Source organism: Pyrus communis, chromosome 11 (assembly GCF_963583255.1).
Source record: "Pyrus communis chromosome 11, drPyrComm1.1, whole genome shotgun sequence".
Taxonomy (NCBI): Eukaryota; Viridiplantae; Streptophyta; class Magnoliopsida; order Rosales; family Rosaceae; genus Pyrus; species Pyrus communis.
This window is the reverse complement of record NC_084813.1, coordinates 19,759,039-19,779,663: the sequence shown is the minus strand read 5'-3', so window position 1 is coordinate 19,779,663 and position 20,625 is coordinate 19,759,039. Positions and strand designations below refer to the sequence as shown.

Sequence of the window (20,625 nt, the reverse complement as noted above, 5' to 3'; positions counted from 1 at the left end):
ATTTTAGAGCATTACTTTTGTAATAGGCCCAAATGAAGATCATAGTTAATTTATTTTCAATAATCACATTCCATAAGTCAATAATTAAAATTCTTTCAAGCTATCCATATTTTCTTGAATATCAAAACATATCTTTAATTTAACAATTAAATTTCACTATCATTAGTCATCATTCTCCAAATAATTTCCTTCCTTCCAAGTGTAAATCATAAACATTATTCATTTACCAAAACCTACAATTTCACTCCCAATTTAGAACCATTTTCTTCTCTTAGGTCAAAATTTCATCTAAGTATTAATTCTCGATCATTTAATCTCACTTATTTTATGGTTGCATCTAACGTCTCGTTAGATTGCCTACATACCCCAAACAGGGATCAAGCCATTCGTAGTTCACAAATTCAAACCAAACCCGAATATATTCATTTAATCCAACATACACCACAATCGTATTAACATTCAACCCACAACAGTGAGATCTCAAAAGCATAATTAGAATAACGAAATCTGCATAAAAACACAAAGTTGGGCCCCTGGCCATGCGCTGCCGCACTCGCCGCCATGGGTGGCGGTTGGCTGCCCCGACTCGCCAGAAAATTCCATTATTTCTAAAAATTCTCAAAAGTTACAGAAATGAAGATATCAAAGAGTAGAGCAAATTTATACCTGCGGCCAAGTCCAATTTGGCTTGGAAAGGCTGCAATTTGCCTCGAACCTGCCGGAAAACCCCATAAATGGGTGGCCTCAAAACCTCACCTCCGGTGCTCCGCTGCCCATACCATTGTTTGTGCTTTGTTCTAGACCTCAAGTGAAGTCTAATGGTGGTGGAGATGGATGTAGTTTGCTTCAAATTTAGTCGATTCAAACCCGCACCAGCCTCACCCCACTGTCCGGTTACTCCCGATTTAAAGTCCAAATCCCTATATTTTTGGGATGTAATAGGAAGAGGGAAGGTCGTGGAGGGGTTCCTAAGTGGTTGTTTGATGTAATTCACCGGAAAAAAGGGTGAAAACCCGTCGGAAATAGGTATAGACGCCGATCAGGTCAGGTCACCAAGACCTGGGTCCTGATCCTCCGTTTCTCTTTTCTCTCCTTTCTCATCCCGGTTCTCTCTCCCCATTGGTCACCCTCCTCCAATTCCTTCCTCCTTTTCCTCATTTCTATTATTTTCTTTTAATCACAACCATCCATCATTTATTTTTCTCTTCAATCACAGCCACACATGTGGCACAACTCATGGCTCCAGATTTCTGGAGCCTTCTAAATATAAATAAGATTACCAACATATCCTTGATTTTAAACGTTAATAATTTCTTCATCATAACTCCGTTTCATGAACAGTTTATGCCTACGCGTTCGTCAGGTCGAGCTCTATTCAAAAATATAAATTGTGACCTTGAACAGTCTACTGATTTTAAATAATTAATTCCCAAACTTCAAACTTCTTAACTAGTTTAATTTAAAAACTAAACTCAAATGAATTAATATAAATTCTCAATTCTTTTCACATATTCATAATTGTGAATATCCATTTCATATATTTAAATTTTTCCACGGTATTACAAATTTATTTCATCTTTAATGAAATTTTGTAATACATTTCGAAAGATATGACTACTATTGTATTACATTATATTAATAACATTTGAGAATTGTTATTGGCATTCCAAAATCTCATTTTGCACTCAAAACTTTATATAATTAGAAAGATAAAATACACTTGTGAGGAGTATAGAATGAAATTTTTAGAGCGCTCATAATAGTTCTCCAAAATTTTTGCGGCATATCAATAAATAATTTTTTTTAGCCCTTATTTTATGGTAGGATTTTAAAAATTTTCACATATTTTATTTAGGCTTATTAATTGATTTGCCCCTAAAATTGCTATTTAGTCTCGCTTTACCTTCTGAAAACTGGTTTTGTCTCACTTTGCCCTATAAAACTGTCATTTTTGTCTTACTTAGTCTCAGTTCACCCAAATTTTGTCCATTCTATCAAATAAACGCTAAATTAAAGGATAGTATGGACATTTATTTTCGACGCAATTTTTTGCCTCCAATTTGCCTGCTAAAACAACTCGAAATTCATTTTTTAATAACTATAATTCAAATCCTGTCTCTCTTTCTTAAGGATTGATACGGAGTTGTAGTTGTAGTTGTTGGATTAATGAATGGCTTGAATTAGATTTTGAAACACAACCCATTATTTACTTTTGAAACACAAACCATTATTTGCTTTTGCCAATGACTGTAACTACAGCTCCACACCAATCCGCAAGAGAGAGACATAAGGGGGTTTGAATTAGAGCTATCGAAAATGGAATCAGAATTTTTTCAGCATGCAAGTTGGAGGCAAAGAGTTGTACCAAAAATAAAATGTCCATACTATCTTTTCATTTAACAACTATTTGGCAGAATGAACAAAAATGGAGTAAATTGAGACTAAATGATGCAAAATGGGGCAAAGTAAAACGAAACCAATTTCAAGAGGTAGAATGAGACTAAATGATAGTTTCATGGGGCAAATCAATTAATAAGTCTTTTATTTATGTGACACTGATTCATTTTTATTTTACTCCTATAAATTGATGAAATGACAAAATGATAACGCATAACTATTCACGTGTTATGCAAATAGAATAGGAGCTGAACCACGTGGTCATGTTGAATTAGTTGAATCATTACGTATGTCAGAAACTTACTATTTTCAATTTAATTTTGACACAACGTACATTATAACAGAAAAATCAAATCTCTTTTATTTATATTCCACCGATTCATTTTTATTATAAATTAATGAAATAACAAAATGATAACACTGAACTATACACGTGTTATGCAAATAAAATAGGAGCCAAACCACGTGGTCATATTGAATTAGTTGAATTATTCTGTACGTCAAAAATTTACTATTTTCGTTTTAATTTTGACATAACGGACATTAGAACCGAAGATTAAATCTAAAAATAGGAACAAATAGTTTACTTAAACTATTGAAATAAAGAAAAAGTATAACAATTCTATCTAAAATCTTCTCATTGTATCAATGTAGTCTAATTTTTCTACTACCTTATAGGAGTGAAAAAGAAAAAAATGAAAGCAATTAGTTAAAAAATAAATAAATAAAAGAGGGAAAGAGCCAAAAAAAGAATAAAATCCACGTATTGTAAGTGGAGGGAGGGAAGGAATGGCGTTTTGGTCATTCCGAAAACAACCAATTTCTTTTTCCGCGTTCCGAAAGAATAAAAAAGGCGAAGAAATGATAACAAACAACGAAAGAAGAAGAGAAGAAAGAAAACCAGCAACAATACCAACAAGAGAGAGAGAGAGAGAGAGAGAGAGAGAAGAGAGAGAGATTGTTAGAAAGTGATCGGAGGAGAGCCCAAAACAAAATAATGGAGAGGAAGACCACCGAACAACACCTCTGAACGATCAAAATCTCCGTCGTCCTCAGCTCCTCAGGGAGGTGGTAGCAGAAGAAGAAGAAGAGAGAGAAAGCAGAGTCCCCAATCTTTAATCCTCTATTCCTCTCTACCTACCATCTTTCCTGTTGTATTTTCAATTCCAAATTCCAAATTTCCGATGCGGCGAGGAGGCAGAGCCACTGCGGCGGCAGCAGCAGCAGCAGGAGTCCAATTATGCAAGCCCAAGACGGCGGTGGCCGCGGCGGTACAGGAAATTAGATTCCGGGGCGTGCGGAAGCGACCGTGGGGCCGATTCGCCGCCGAGATCAGAGACCCGTGGAAGAAGACTCGGGTCTGGCTCGGCACCTTCGACTCGGCCGAGGACGCGGCCCGGGCATATGACGCCGCCGCTCGGTCCCTCCGGGGGCCCAAGGCCAAGACTAATTTCCCTCTCCCTGCCGAATACGACAACCACCACCACCATCTACCTCCTCCGTCCCATCCTTCTCTCTACCCCGACGACACGGTTTGCGATGTCGTCCAGGCCAGCCGGCCCACCTCCAGCAGTCTCAGCAGCACCGTCGAGTCCTTCAGCGGGCCCCGCCCCCGGCCGAGGCCCATATCCGACCCCCAGCCGCAGCGGAGACCGGTGCTCCCGGTTTCCCCCGAGGACTGCCACAGCGACTGCGACTCCTCGTCGTCTGTCGTTGACGACGGCGATGATTGCGTCCTGATGTCGTCGTTCCGTAGAATCTCGCCCCTGCCGTTCGATCTCAACCTGCCGCCGCCGACGGACGGCCTCGATTTATTCAAATCCGGCGACGACGATCACGATCTTCAAGCCACCGCTTTGTGCCTCTAATTACAATATGGATCTCAAATAATGGTCCCCTCTTCCTTTCCCTTTTGTTTTTTCTGCCTTATTTTCTCGGGAAAATTTCAAAAAAAAAGGAAAAAAAATTGATGCTTGGTGGTTGAGAAGAAGAGTTTGAGATTTTTTTTTTTTTTTTTTTAATTTAAGTTTTCTGCCATGTTCGAATATTATGGTGTAGAATAGCATCTGGGTTTCTCAACTTGATGGGTGTAGGAATATTCTCTCTGTATGGTTGAAGCTGCTAATGTTAGATCTTTGTTTACCCAGCTACCCAGCAAGCACTAGATCTGATCTGGGTTTTTGCCCTTCTGATCAGATTCCTCTATACCCATCTTTGTTTTCTTTTTCCATTTTCTGTACAAAACATTATCTGAATTTAGATAAAAAGGAAAGCTTTCCATTTTGTTTCGTTCTTCTATTTTCTGATTCACTCATATGGGCTAGTATTCATTTTGCATTGCATTCCATGGTATACGTTAGATATGATAATCGCTTTGCAGGCGTGCGTTAGGTCAGTCCGGCTTCGATTTTCCCTCTTCTTTTCCCTAAATTAAGTAGAATTAATAGACGTGCGTTAGGTCAGTTAGGCTTCGATTTTAATAATCTTTTTCCGAAATTAAGTAGAATTAATAGACGCGAATCAGGCACCGATCGATCCTTTGTTTTTTTCGTGTACTAGAGAAAGATTAGAGTACTTTATGCCTTGTTACAAAGGGGTAGGCATAATTCTTGCTTGTTCTTGTAAATAATGCATGTAGAGATTAGAACAAAGTGGATTTAGGTTTGTGAAGTTTGTAGATGGAGATGGGGGATGAACACAAATAATCATGAAAAAGAAAAGGGAAATTTGGAGAGGCGGTGGGTGGATGGATGGTGGAGATTGTTTGGTGAGATAGGGGAAGGGAGGGCAAATGCAGGTTGATGATGGATAGGGTTTATGATAAGAAGCATTGATTGCACATGTGATGCAAGATTCTTGTTGTGCACTACTGGTTGTGTATATGAATTATCAAATGGGCAAAAATATTATCCCCCAAACCCCAAGGCCCTGCCTGCCTGCCTGCCTGCGCAGAGTGCACCCTTCCCTAAGCGACCTAGCGAAAGCTTGGGCATCACCCACATGCCCTTCTTTCTTTTCAATCACCTCCACAAGGGAAAGAAAAAGAGTGTTTATTTTTGTGGAGGTCTCCATGGGAAAAGGATCTTGCCGGGTCTTTTTTCTAGGAATCCTGCAATCATGTCTGTTCATTACACTTTACGATCAGTTTTCATTAAGTACTATTTATATTCGAATTTTAAATTTTAAAATTTAAATGATTCCTGATCGTACGATATATAATGAATGAGCACGATTGCTGGATTCCTAGGATCTTTGGGAAAAGGATTGCAAGAGCTCCCAAGAGGCTTGCATTTCTGTATTTATTTTCTACTTCCACTTTATGCACAGGGAACGTTTTTGTAACAATATTTCAAACTAATTGCATATTATTATGCGGTAAAATTAAAATGCGTGACAATTTGTATTCAGCGTCCGGTTCTGGGTAAGTTGTAATAATCAGCGTCTGATTCTGGATAAGTTGCAATGTTACGGTTGTGGAAAAAAGGATATAATGTGGAAAAAAAGGTATAATACGTAACATGATATGATTAATATGGAGTATTGCCGCTTTGACATATGGGTACATGTATGTTTCTCCCACGGTGTTCTAGAGTATTCTAGACTTTGGAGTTGTTATATGTTGGTCATTGTATCTTCTACCAAGATCTAACGTAATATTTGAAAACTCTAGAGTATAGTAGAAAATCTCCACAAAGTAAAATAGAAATCTCTTGATAATCGTTAGCAATTTTTCGTTAATAATCCAGACTAGTTAGTAATATGAGAATTAAACAATCAGGATCGAATTAATGAAATACTGATTTGCTTTCTTTTTAACCTAATGAATATAATGTTGGATTCCTCAATAATTAGGACTATTGAGGACTTACCCATTCTTTAGTTCGGAACATCTCTTTAGTTAGACATGAGATGAACTTAAGTTGCTTATTCATCTTTGGATTCGTTTTTGGTGTGGGAGAGTAGTTTGATTCCGCTTGTTGATCTTTGGTGGGTGTTAGTAGTTGGAGAGACGTGGCAACTGGTCTTGTCATGTCTTTTGCGTTAATGATCTCCTCTTTTGTAAAAAGACTTGTCCAATTGAAAATTTCTGGCTTTTTGTTGGGAATATAATTATTTCTAGTGAGAAGACTTCATGATTTTGTTCTAAATTGAACATTCTTTATCATCATTTTCTATATTTCTTCCTTTTTCAAATTACAAAATAAGTTTAGAATCTTTAGATTGCTATCCGCTTGTACATTTTTTATGTATCAATGAATATCGTATCATTTTTAAAACAAAAATTAAGATAAACTTCAAGTACATAAAATATCGAACTGCATGTAAAACCCTAGATGTAAAATGATAAAAGAAGCAATTTTCACACTAACTTCTCCCTCCAAGAAGAGTGCAGCAGGATAAAACACGTTGAATCAATATTTGTGCCCATGCAAGAGCATCTCCATTGATCCCTTTTTTTAACGTTGAAAATTCCACGGTCTAGATGAAATGGCCGTCGGAAATCCAACGGTCTGCTAGCATTTTTTTTAACAACACAATTAAAATTAGACACACTAAAGAAACTTAAAAAGTTCAACCGTCTTCTTCAAAGAACAAACTTACTAATTACACAATTACAAGGTGCAAAACATTTAAAAAAAAAAAAAATTGTCAACAGTAATTGCCCTTATCCTTCCTCTTCCCAAACGGTGGAGTTGCAAAAAGAAATTACTTTTTAGAGTGAATAGCAAGGACAATTTCACTGCTTTACTCTTGTCTTGTCCTTGTCTTCCTAAAACGAGCCAAAGTGCTCTATTAAGAGCATCTCCATTGATCCCTTTTTTTAACGTTGAAAATTCCACGGTCTAGATGAAATGACCGTTGGAAATCCAATGGTCTTCTAGTATATTGTTTAACAACACAATTAAAATTAGACACACTTAAGAAACTTAAAAAGTTCAACCGTCTTCTTCGAAGAACAAACTTACTGAGTACACAATTACAAGTTGCAAAACATTTTTTTTTTTTTTAAAAAAAAAATTTGTCAACAGTAATTGCCCTTGTCCTTCCTCTTCCCAAACGGTGGAGTTGCAAAAAAAACGGTGGAGTTGCAAAAAGAAATTACTTTTTAGAGTGCATAGTAAGGACAATTTCACTGCTTTACTCTTATCTTGTCCTTGTCTTCCAAAAACGAGCCAAGGTGCTCTATTAAAAAAAGTATCCATATGATCCTACAAGGAAGTACAATTATGTCTTCACCAACTAACAACCGCCAAAATAAGAAATTAACGGACGCATGCAATCTGTAACATCCCACATCATCCAGGGGAGTGGATCTTGTAAACTTTATATGTATATTCTCATCTCTACCTAACACGAGGCCTTTTGGGAGCTCATTGGCTTCGGGTTCCATAGGAACTCCGAAGTTAAGCGAGTTCGCGTGAGAGCAATCCCAGGATGGGTGACCTATTGGGAAGTTCTCGTGTGAGTTCCCAGAAACAAAACCGTGAAGGCGTGGTTGAGGCTCAAAGCAGACAATATCGTGCTACGGTGGAGTCAAGTCTGGAATGTGGTGGGGGCCCGGGTCGGGATGTGATAATTTGGTATCAGAGCCAATCTTTGGCCGGAAGTGTGCCAACGAGGACATCGGGTCCCTAAAGGGGGTGGATTGTAACATCCCACATTGCCCAGGTCATATGGTTTACAAAAAATAGGAAATAAACACGTTAATTAACAAGCAAATAATAATATAATCATCAACAACCAAGTCATATGGTTTACAAAAAATAATTTAAATAGATGGTGTCTCTAACATTACCCAACTTAAAAATAAAAATTAAAAAATTCTTTTTTGTTGCAAAGAAAGGGAGTAGGATTTTTTCATCTCCAAATTTCTCTCTTTTTCAATCCCTTTCTATTGAAATGTTCACAATTAACTCAAGTTAATATTTGACATTGACTTCTATATAGAAAAAGAAACAGAAGAAAGTAAAAGAGAAGCGAACTAGAGGGGAGAAGATTTGGAGAGATAAAAATCTACTCCCAAAGAAAAACTCGAGCTCGACCAATTGAAGGGATCAATGTAAATTGCAATGGCAAATGACCTTTTACCACAATTATAAAAAGAAATTAAATACCCAACTTAAAAATAAAAATTAAAAAATTCTTTTTTGTTGCAAAGAAAGGGAGTAGGATTTTTTCATCTCCAAATTTCTCTCTTTTTCAATCCCTTTCTATTGAAATGTTCACAATTAACTCAAGTTAATATTTGACATTGACTTCTATATAGAAAAAGAAACAGAAGAAAGTAAAAGAGAAGCGAACTAGAGGGGAGAAGATTTGGAGAGATAAAAATCTACTCCCAAAGAAAAACTCGAGCTCGACCAATTGAAGGGATCAATGTAAATTGCAATGGCAAATGGCCTTTTACCACAATTATAAAAAGAAATTAAATGTTTGCACCACGTGAATTTTAAACTCCTTCATAACTAATTTAAAATCTAATTTAACAAAATATATGATTGGATAAAAAGAAAATGTAAACTGTGATGGCAAGCCATGCACATGAAACTTCCACATATGAAAGCTTTGTACGGCGCAAGTCAAAAGGAGTGGCGAGCACCGCGCACTGAGCCATTTTTATTCAAATCAAAACTCGTCTTTTTATGACTTATTCATACCGTTATATAAATAATTTATTTCGGTTTCCGTAATAAAACAGACTGAAAGTGTCATTAGATATTTTAATTTTTTTAATTTTCTATTAATTATGTGAGACTGTGACTCCTTCCCCATTCGTTAGTTTCGTTTTGTGTATGACTGTAGAGTTTATTTATGAAAATTATTATTGCTATTTTAAAAATTTTATTTCGTATTTTAAATTTTTTATAATTAAAAAAAATACATTTTTAAGGAATGTAGAATGAGATTTTTAAAATATTAATAACAGTTCTCTTATTTATTTATTAGCACAAAAGAAAATTCCTATTTTAATCTACTTGTTACAAAAGTATAGGAATGCAACGAATTAGGACATCATTTTCTTCCTTTTTTTATATTTTTAATTTTTTTTTATACAAAGAAGAAATACAAAAAGGTAAATATTTAATTTGTAGAATGGATTAGGATGTTGGATTGAATTGGACTACAATTCCATTTGGTTTGAAAATGGTACTATTTTTATTCCAATGATGAGGTTGGTGCTGCGTATGATTCCGGGAGATGAATTTCAAACCAAGCTCATCATCTTGTTTGATTGAATTTAACGACCATATATGCAATTCCATTCAGTTTAGTGATTCTCAGTTCTAGTGGGAGGTTTATAGCACCCACATATGAATCTGAAGTTCATATTTAATCAATTGGAAGCCTACATCACGTTGCGCCCATAATCAAATGGATTATCATTGATCGGTGAATATTCAAGGGAAAATGTTGTAAATAATATTTATTATGTGACTCTTCACTCTTGGTCAGTATGTAATATGTAGTTAGTTACGATTTTTTCTATATAAATCTTAAGCCTATAAATAGGCACTCTAATAAGAAGAAAATGACACACAGATTTGCCCTCCCAATCTTTCTTCTCTCTCTCTTTGTGTTGCCTCTTCCTCATAGGAGCAAGGAGGGGCGGGCACCCCTCCGGTCATCGGAAATCGCCACTAAGAGTGAGAATTTCGCCCCTCCGATCTTCTAAACCTGCTGATCTGGGTGCATTTCGTTGCTGGGTTTTGGTTTCAAGGGAAGAAGACGACTTGGTTTTGTTTAGACGGTGTCGTTTACCTTTTATAAAATTCAGTGTTCCTTTTAATGAAACGGTGCAGTTCGGTAGGCTCCTTTAGTTTCTTTTTAATTTTTAATTTTATTGATGTGATTTTCTTTCCCAACCGCACTACTAGCCCACCATTTTAATTCTCTTCGCTCTCTCTCCTTTGTTTAGACTATTGAAAAACAAAGGTTGACATTTGTTATTGTTCTTTTTTAATTCTTGTTATTATTTCTGGTATTTAAAATTATTTCATCTTATTTTCTTTTAATTCTTGAGAATTGATGACTTTGAGGGCTTGTTTCAAATATACAAAAGTTTTGTGAGGAAAATATCGTTAGTGTTCCTATTATGTGAGAGTGTTTTTGATATTACTCAGAGAGATGTTTACATTGCGAGAGATGTACGACAATTGTGTGATAGCTTGATTGTTTATATTGAGAGTGATGTTTTTGTTTTTATTGACAATGTGTCTATTATGCGATGTTTTATGACATGAAATCTTGCCGACAATAATTACAATTTGTTTGTATTGACAAATTGTGAACAACATTAAATATTGTCTACTATCTAAAATGATTTGATTGTTTACACTTTTGTGGAACCTATTACGCTTTTAAATTTCGTCCCTCCTCTCGAAAATTTCTGACTTCGCCACTAGTCTTACCCTTTATTTCTAACAGAAATTAAATTTTATTCAATCTTTATTTATTTTTAAGTACCAAATTAAGTTGAATGTTTGACGATAGGATACTGTTTGTACCAAAATAAGTTGAAGTTGCTATGAGGGATTTTTAGGCTTATAAGGCTTGGATAAAAGTTCATTTCTATGGTACAAGCTACTATTAAAAAGATCATTTGGACTCTCTTGTTTTGGCTTGTTGAGAGTTTTTTTTTTCAAAATCTTGGGAACGCGAGATACGTCATGTATGGAGAAAAGTATTTGTTGTTAATAGTCAGGCAAATTATTGTCTCGCTTTTCTTTTTTGACAAACGATAGTATTAGTGGGTTAAATTTTTAGTTGTGGGGAGGGAGATCGATGGGGATTGAACCCGTACCAGAGTGTATAAGCATGATTGCCTTCCACCATTGCGATAAAGCGTCATCTGCATGCTTTAGATGTAGGCGATTCTTACGTTAATAGTTCTCCTTCTTGTTCAGACAGTCTTTTTCGTGTCGACCAACTAGGAATGTCTAGGTGTGAACTTATCGTTGCTTAGTTTTGTTTGGGCTCCTAGTCATGTTTTCGACCAAATAAGGGTTAAACTAATCCCTTGACCTAAACATACGATAGCAAACCCCAATCATACTACTCTTTTTCTTACATACAACCGGTAATTGTGAGGGATAATCGAACTTAAGACATCAAATACAAAAGTGAACACTCTTTAACTATTTGACATACAAGTCCGTTTCAGACGAGACATGAATTGGATACAAGTTGCCCTTAGTTTGTTTGAACAAGCAAAGTGGGCTTGACAAGGGTCAATAGCCCAGCCCAGACTGAGTCTGGTAAAATTTCTCTAAACTTTGGAGCCCAAGTTGTCCCACTGGTTTTGCGTTTTTTCCAAGGTATGGACTCTACGGAATCCCATCTGATCTGACCAATAAAAAGCCGCAAAAAATACAACAAAAGAAGAAGAAGCTTTTCAAGCTTTTGCCTCCATTTTCCCCAGAAACTTCGCGGTGCGCATCCCTAGCATGCGCCATGCAGCGCCTTAGAAGCTCAGGGACCGTACTTTCGTGGTCGCAAGCCATAACCCAGTTGAGGAAGAAAGCTTTCAGATCATGGGCTGCCGTTCAGGACACTTATTTTTCCACAAAGGTGCTTGCTTTCCGATTTTTCTCACACATTTTTGGGGGTTTCTGGGAGTTTGAAGTTGTGGGTGTCGATTGATTTTTCATGGGTTGTGTTTAATTCTGATGGGTTTTTTTGTTTTCTTGGTGAATGTTTTAGGATATATTTGAAAGCCATAAGGTCGTATTTACAGTTGGAACTTCTATTGCATCAGTCGCCACAGCATGGTTTGGTGAGTTCTTGTTAGGAAGCTCTTTAATTTCTCAAATTTGCCTTGCTTTTCTGCATCTGTGTTTGTTTATGATCATCAATTAGTCTTCAAATTCATAAAGGGTGAAATGATTAGTATTTTGCAACAAATTTAGTGTGATGAATACAAGTTTAGCTAACTCTATGGCAATTGGAGTGGCATTTGGCGCTCCACTTTAATTGCGGGTTGAAATATTCGCAGACGGTGGGTGCCGTGTAGTTTGTTTGAAATCCTTGATTCAAGCTAAGGCACATACATGTAACCTGCAATTTTCTCACTGTACTTTACCCTACAAACTCACGGCATTCCCATCGTATTCCCATAAGTTGTTAGGTACAATGTGCAAATTGTAGGGCTCATATAAAGTTCCCTTCAACTAACCTTCACAGGAAAGGGCAAATTAGTTTTGTAAGCTTAAGGGTTTTGACTTCAGTTGGATCTTCAACCTGAGTTTTAGGTCAGTCAAACATATTTCATATGTTTAGCAAACGTGGATATGAATTTGTACCCGAATTAGAAGTTGGGGTAAACACGGACAATTTATTTTGAATATAGTGTAGGATGTAAATTTCAAATACACAATCGTTCTCAAGTCATAGATGTTCTAGTTCTAGATTTTGTGAGGTGCTAAACTTATGAAGTTCTGATATAATCATTTGTGGTTTATGTTCTTTGACTAAATTGTTTACTTATAACTAAAGATTCGTTATAATCTAAAAAATTTGGTTCACCAATGCATTAAGGTGCAAAAGTTTTGTTTCAACTTTATTACTGTTGTCCCCTCTCAATAATATGTTTGAAAACATTTTCTTATCTAATAAACTAATGCTCATCTGTTGTGGGCGCAGGATATACTTTACGCCATGTACATGAATCAAGAGTTGATCAAAGGCTCGAATCAATTGAAAAAGCTGTAAGTACAAAGTCTCATTGAAAGAAAAAGAAAACGACAATATTTTCTATTATCCATGTCTTGTATTCTTGTTTTCATCCCGTTTATGTTACTGATTTTGACAGTGGGATAAGGCATCATATGCGCAAGCTCTCACTCTTAATTTTTCTAATTAAATTTTGGTTAATGCTATTGCTGGTTATATTAAGGCTCTCCCTTTTTAATTATCTGTTTATGTTTGTTACGTTTGGAGATCTGTTTCTGTTTCGGTGGCAGATGAAAAACAATCATAATCTAGAGCAATCGGAAATTAGAAACATCATGGATTCTGGAACTATAGGTCTTCCTTCATGCATAGCCACTGCGGGAACCACTTTAGTTATCGGGTTTGTACTTTAAATTTTTAATAACCATGTCCGAAACGTAATTCCTGCTTTTCTTGTTATGAAACTACAAATATCAAACGGTTCATGCATTATACACTTACACCATTTTAACCGAACTGCAGCTGCGCTTTGGGTTGGCGAGGTGGAAGGTGGTATGCAAATAGGAAGCTCAGAAGGGAGCAGATGAAATTGCTAGGTCAAATTAAACCGAAAAGGTGGCCACTGCTTAGGCGGATAGAACCTAAAGCGTGGCAATTCCAATTTCTCAGAAGACCGCTAACCAGACCGAGAACACAAGATAATCATGTCAAAACATCGGAAAAAAGATAAAGGGCACTCATACCCCCACATAGTTTGGAGAATCCCATCTCTCTTTTTAGCAAGCAAGCTTCGTGACAGGTTTTTGGTTGCTGAGAAATCCGGAAGGAAAACAGATTGTTGATATAATTTTATACCAAGGTTTTTTGTACTGGTATTTATTTGGACGGGAAAAATGAAATTATCATAATCGTATGAAGGAATTGGATTCATCATTGTCCTTCGTATCATATGTCAATGAAACGTTTTATATAACTCTTGGACTCTTGAATTTGGAATCCTATTGTCAATCAATTGACATTTATAGGGTTCAACAAGCAATCGATATTACAGTCAAGGGTGTGATTTTTGTCCTAGTTATTGCACATGGAAAACTATCTTAGAATTGTGAGAGATGAGGAAAGAAACACTTTGCTTAAGAAAACCATTGTATGTTAACGAGTATAATACAGGTATCCGTGGTTTATGCGGAGAATGGATACAACTAGTGCACCTAAGTTCTTCTCCCGGAAATAAAGCGTTGGAGGTTTTACCCCGTTGGCGAAACCGGAAGAAAGTGTTTGAGCTCTTGTTGGGTTTGGTAGTTTATATCCATGAATGTAGTACTTTCTGTGCCTCCGTTGGCAGTACGTCTTCATCTTTTACTAATTGGACAAAAGAAACAGTGACAAAATATAAGTCCTGGGCTGACGGTGTTTTGGTTTTACATACTTGGATTAGATTTGGATTTATCAATGAAATTCTTGTTAAATTAGGGAATCGTGGCAGCGACGAAATCTAAGGTTACTAACGTTCTTAATTGTATTTAATTAGTGAAAACTAGTGCCCATCAGCATTAGATGCTTTTGTTGAACCTTAGTTTAATTTACTAATCAATTTATATTAGCTCATGTGAACACCCCAGTTCTGTTTTTATCTGGTTTTTTCTGTACTATAAAAATGTCCGAACCTCAAAAGGTGATTTGTACCAGGAAACGATTATTAAACCTATGAAGATGTTCGCTGATAAGATTTTAAGCTGTATTGTGTTAGTTATTCTTGTCTGTGAGTCAGTAGTTGGAACCAGAACAAAGTTGTTCTCAGCTAACAATGTGCAGGATGCTGCTTCTGCATTGGCTCCGTCTCCCGGTGATGACGGAATCTGTGCAACAATGGTGGCAACACAAGGCTATGCTTGTGAAGAACACACGGTGACATGCCCACGTTTTTCGCTCCTCAGTTTGTCAAGAATTTTGAGTCACGGCAAACACTGACTGATGTAACTTGGTTGCATTTTTGGGTTGTGTAGGTGACAACACAAGATGGATATATTCTCAGTATGCAGAGAATTCCAGCAGGGAAGTCAGGGGAGGCGTCGGGGAATGGGGTACCGGTACTTCTGCAACACGGTCTTCTGATGGTCAGTAATTCTGTGCGGTAGTTTTCAGTAGGATCAGTAAATTTGGAAAATGTAACAGTTTGTTTATGTGGTTTGTTGCGCAGGATGGGATAACATGGCTGCTGTTACCTCCAGGCCAATCTTTGGCATTCCTCTTAGCTGACAACGGGTATGAGGTGTGGCTTGGGAACACCCGCGGAACCAAGTACAGCCTCGGACACACATCACTCAGTCCTGATGATCGGGTAACTACTCTGTTCTCCTGAATTTCATGTTTGGTTACATCCAACAACATGAAAATACTCAATAAAACATGTTCACGAACCATTTTGCTCCTTTTCAGGCTTATTGGGAATGGTCGTGGGATGAACTCGTTGCTTATGATCTCCCGGCTACTTTCCAGTATGTGCGCAATCAAACTGGACAGAAAATTCACTATGTTGGACATTCGCTGGTGAATTTCACAAACTCTGCAGCTTTCTTCTCTTCTGCAAACATTTTAAAAGAAATAAAAAACTTTTGGCAGAGTGTTAATAATATAAACATGGCAATTAAACGATGGGTTTATTTTGCAGGGAACATTGGTTGCTTTTGCTGCATTTTCCAAAGACATGCAACTGAAGAACTTGAGATCAGCCGCCCTACTTAGCCCGATTGCTTATCTTGGTCAGATGCCCTCACCCCTTGCAAGAACAGCTGCTGAAAATTATGTTGCTGAGGTAAAGAACACTTCCTTTTTCTAGCTGTTTTAGTTTCTTAACAGAATAACTCTTTGACAACCTATTTTCTTCTTTTAACAGGCACTATACGACGCAGATTTTAGACAATTTGATCCAAAAGGGTATCGATTCTTGTTCCTTATGATTCACAATCCAGTATTCACTGAAAAATCCCAATTATAAGATCAGAACTTGCATTCTCTCGTGTCATGTACCTGTTAATTCAATGAACCATACCATTGTTTGTGTTTCCACAAATGAACAGGAAGGCTGCAGTCAAATTTCTGAAGGCTGTCTGCCAGGAACCGGGCGTTGACTGCACCCATTTATTGACAGCGTTCACCGGTAGTACACATGCTCCTAAGATTCTTACTACCACTTCAATCATTTCTATATGTACTGACTTTGGAAATTTTTGTAAAATGAAGGGAAGAATTGCTGCTTAAATTCTTCCATAGTAGATGTTTTTCTAGATCATGAGCCTCAGTCAACTTCAACTAAAAACTTGGTCCATATATCCCAGAGTAAGTGTTCTAAATTTTTCATCCACAAAACACCAGTATTTTGAACGTTACAAACTCCTCCGCGACGCTAAAATTAAACTGTAACATCTGCTTAGTGATTAGTGATCCAAATTTGCTCGAAATAGATGCACTCAATATAACATCCTGCGATTTTCTGAACAGTGATAAGAGACGGAACAATTGCAAAGTTTGACTACAAGGACGGGAATATGCAGCACTATGGGCAGCCTACTCCTCCAGTGTACAACATGACAAACATTCCAGATGACCTTCCTCTCTTCCTCAGTTACGGAGGAGCAGATGCCCTGTCCGACGTCAAAGATGTGAAGCAGCTGATGAATAGCCTCGAAAATCATGACGGAGATAAGCTTGTGCTTCAGTATAGAGACGATTACGCTCATGCAGATTTTGTCATGGGTGAAACTGCTAAGCAAGATGTGTATGATCCTCTCATGGCTTTCTTTAGACTTCAATGAGAACATTTACTTATGAAACAAGTAATGCCAATTCTCTTGTTTTCTTTTCTTCTCCCTCGGATCATATTTCTCCTTGGTTTTGCCCAACCCTAAGGGCAGAGTTGTATTTACCCATACTGTATACTGGATTTTTCTTTTACCAACAAAATTCATACAATTACTACCATTTTTATATGGTTCATGTGTATACTTTTACGGTTTTACCATGGTGTGTCTAGATCAAAACCCAGTGCCTTATTATCTATATATAATATATCGATCTCTAGTTTCTCTATACGGTTCCGTGTTAATATGGAAAATGGTGAATCGGAAAAGTCAGGAATATAGGAGAAAGAGAATGAATATAAAAGATTAACTACTCCTAACCAATCTAATTCATGGGGTTTCAAACATTCTAGACTATGGCTTGTTACATAGGACTCACAGTTTTTGACTCCGTAAAAGCAAAAGAAGTTAAAAACCGAGAATAATTTAAATATTCGTTCATTGCAAGTAAACGGGGACTTGAATAAGATAGCTGCCTTGACTCTTACTTTGCATCAATCCACCTCTTTACTATTGGCAGTAATCTGGCCACGACATCATCTGTGAAGAACAATGGCTGCAATCCAGCTGCAATATCATAGGTGAAGAAGAGGACTTCGCCATGATTTCACCCTTGTATGAAATCCGCCCTTTCACTTTATTATTTGGTTTTTTTTTAATTTTTTTTATTATTAATTATTATTATTATTAAGGGGAGGAGAAAGGCTCAAAACTATTACACTAATTTAGGGATTGGGGAGTGTCGAATCCGAAACGCATGAATATAAACCCAATACTGTATCCATTAGCTAAGACTTTGCTTGTATACACTATCAATCTTTTTATGTATTAGTCGTAGAAATTACATTGTGATTTTCACATCAGAAAACAATAGCTAAGACTTGGCACAAAACCGAACGCAGGGACGTTCTAGGATTCATAAATCACTGAGTGAGATAAGGCTTTTTGTTGTTGTAGAAAACCATAGCTAATTAGAAATTAAAATATTTCACCTTTTTCTTTGAACAAACGATATTATTTACACTGCCAGGGGATTGAGTGGCCTTAGTCTCTCGCAATGGACTAGCATTAATATGGTTCAAATTCGCTTTGGGTGAGAATCGAACATAAGACCTCTCCCTTACAAGTGGAGAGGAATACCACTAAATCGTAATACTAAGTGACAATATTTCACCCATTTAAAAACAACATAATTATAAACAATATATTTCGCCCATTCTGCTTCTTGTGGCATTGCCGATTGACTGCGGCTTTGCCGTCGGCATTACTCAATTCGCCGGAAAAAGCTTTGGCGTTTATCTTGGCAGACAATGGTTTCGATGTATGGCTTGCCAACAGTCGCGGCAAAGTTTCCAGCCGTGGACACACAACAGTCAATCCAAATTATCCGGTTCGATTGGCATGCCTTTTAAAATGTTGATCACATCATGCCATCTGCAGGTCATAAGCTTAATTATTCTAATGACATGTATTACTTCTAATGATATGTAGGCTTTCTGGGACTGGTCATGGGATCAATTGGCTGCTTATGATCTTCCCGCTTTGTTCAGGTATATAACAATCAAACAGGACAGAAATTACATTATGTTGGGCACTCCTTGGTAAATTATTTGAACTTTGTTCATAGTTACAGTTTTAGAATTTTTTTCGACACATAGAAAATCGATGACTGAGACTTGGAAGTATTGAATTATAGGGAACATTGACTTCCCCTAGCTGCCTTCTCCCAAGGAAAGCTGGTAAACATACTAAGATCAGCTGCGTTGCTTGCCCCAATTGCTTATCTTGGTCAGATGCGCTCGCCCTTCGTACTGTTGGATTTTTGGATCAATCTGTTAGGTGTGGGATTTTACCACAAAAGGCCTCGGTATTAGTTAGAGTAGGATAATCCTATTTAAACCCATTGGGTTTCTTTGAACCCACCGATGTGGGACATTTAACACTCCGTCACCTCATTTAGTGGTTCACACATGGAGATCCACATTGGTAATTGAAACTCAGAGGTCGGCTCCTGTTGGGCTCACTTGTTTTCAATGGAACTCAGCGGTTGGCTCTATATTACCGATATGGATGTGGATCTTTACGTGTGAACCACTAAATGGGGTTACGTGTGAGGGAGAGTGTTAAAGTCCCACCAATCCTGTTGGGCCCACTTGTTTTCAATGGAACTTTGTGGTTGCCTCTATATTAAAGGGGTTTAAATATGATTACCCCATTTTAACTAATACCGAGGCATTTTCTGGTAAAACCCCACACCTGACGGATTGGGCAGGTGGTGTTAGATTTTTAGATCGCCGGACCCGCCCCACTCTAATGATACCGATACTGTTTCCAACTTTACTACCTGCCCAATCCGTCAGGTACAAGGTTTTACCACAAAAGACCTCGGTATTAGTTAGAGTAGGATAATCTTATTTAAACCATCGGGTTTCTTTAAACCCATCGATGTGGGACATTTAACACGTACGAACTGCTGTTGATACGTTTTGTACCAGATTGAATTTAACTCTGCATTTTCCTTTACACAACTAAATGAACCTTTTGGTTTTTTCATATATGGATTCCTAAATTCAATGTGATGAACATAGCAAAGTGACTAAAATTTTATCTATTATCTTTATCACAGACCGGGTTTCTTTGCTTCCGCTGAATTTCCTTACAGGTGAGATTGCAACTCAAATAGTTTGTAAAGGAAAATGCGGAGTTAAATTCAATCTGGTACAAAAAAGTATGACAAGTTTTTAAGTATGTCTTGTAATTTTTTTCATTGTTTAAATGAATATGTGGTGTTTCTTGTACGTCAAGTAATGGTTTATTCAAATTAAAACGAAATTTGTAGGTTGAAATTTTAATCCATTTGATTCTCGATCACTCATTTATGATTTGATAACAAGATTTCTCTGATCTTATCAAAATCCCAACAGGCAGGTGCAGCAAATTCTGCAGTATATGCGCGCAAGACCAGGCAGTGGCTGCTCCAACTACCTCACAGCTTCAACAGGTAGTGACAATGTTATAGAGAAACCTACCTACATCGGAGATGCCCGTTGCGTCGAAGTCCTTTTCACAGTGTTAAGATTCGTCATTTACCCTTTTAATTTGAAAGTTTTTTATAGGCCCAAATTGCTGCCTCGGTCCTTCAACTTCAACATACGCCCCAAAGAAACTTACCTACAATGGGTTTAGAGTAAGTCTCTTTCAATTCAGGGTTCAGTAATAGCGAGCTGTAAATGCTAATTAAGTGTCTAAAGCACGAGAGAAACTTACCTATTATGGAGATGTCACCATCATTGTTTCTCAAGTCAATTACACACTGCAATGATGCATCCCTGTTGCATGGAAGTCGTTCTCTTAAATTACACTAGGAAAAGAAAAAACTAGTATTCGTTTTGAAACTTTATCCTGTATATCCCCTCTGATTAAATTTAATACTAACAAACTTTCAAATTTTTGTTTCTTGTTGATGGTGGAAAATGGTCACATAAGGAAACATAGCAATGTACGATTATGTCCAGCAATAAGCATTCAGCGCTACAATCAGCCTACTCCTGTGTACAACATGGAAAACATTCCGAAAGACGTTCCTCTTTTCCTCAGCTATGGCGGGAGAGAACCCCTTTCGAACGTGTTTGATGTGAAGTATTTGTTGGACAACCTTAGAGATCATGATAAGGGACAAGCTTGTGGCACAATATAC

The 20,625-nt window shown here is 37.2% G+C and overlaps 3 protein-coding genes across 3 annotated transcripts; all 3 read left to right on the top strand.

The window, feature by feature from the left end:
- The first annotated feature begins 3,271 nt into the window (after positions 1 to 3,271).
- On the top strand, positions 3,272 to 4,681 carry LOC137707964 (ethylene-responsive transcription factor 3-like). Its single transcript, XM_068446916.1, has one exon. It carries the CDS (start codon positions 3,582 to 3,584, stop codon positions 4,263 to 4,265), a length of 684 nt encoding a protein of 227 aa, XP_068303017.1. The 5' UTR covers positions 3,272 to 3,581; the 3' UTR covers positions 4,266 to 4,681.
- Positions 4,682 to 11,753: 7,072 nt separating this feature from the next.
- On the top strand, positions 11,754 to 13,998 carry LOC137709327 (uncharacterized). The gene is made up of 5 exons (XM_068448412.1): positions 11,754 to 11,967; positions 12,100 to 12,172; positions 13,039 to 13,103; positions 13,359 to 13,468; positions 13,591 to 13,998. Exons 1-5 carry the CDS (start codon positions 11,851 to 11,853, stop codon positions 13,796 to 13,798), a joined length of 573 nt encoding a protein of 190 aa, XP_068304513.1. The 5' UTR covers positions 11,754 to 11,850; the 3' UTR covers positions 13,799 to 13,998.
- Positions 13,999 to 14,775: 777 nt separating this feature from the next.
- Positions 14,776 to 16,883, top strand: LOC137749381 (triacylglycerol lipase 2-like). The gene is made up of 9 exons (XM_068489475.1): positions 14,776 to 14,976; positions 15,075 to 15,185; positions 15,269 to 15,409; positions 15,508 to 15,618; positions 15,740 to 15,883; positions 15,965 to 16,005; positions 16,149 to 16,228; positions 16,312 to 16,407; positions 16,570 to 16,883. Exons 1-9 carry the CDS (start codon positions 14,776 to 14,778, stop codon positions 16,881 to 16,883), a joined length of 1,239 nt encoding a protein of 412 aa, XP_068345576.1.
- Positions 16,884 to 20,625: the final 3,742 nt, after the last annotated feature.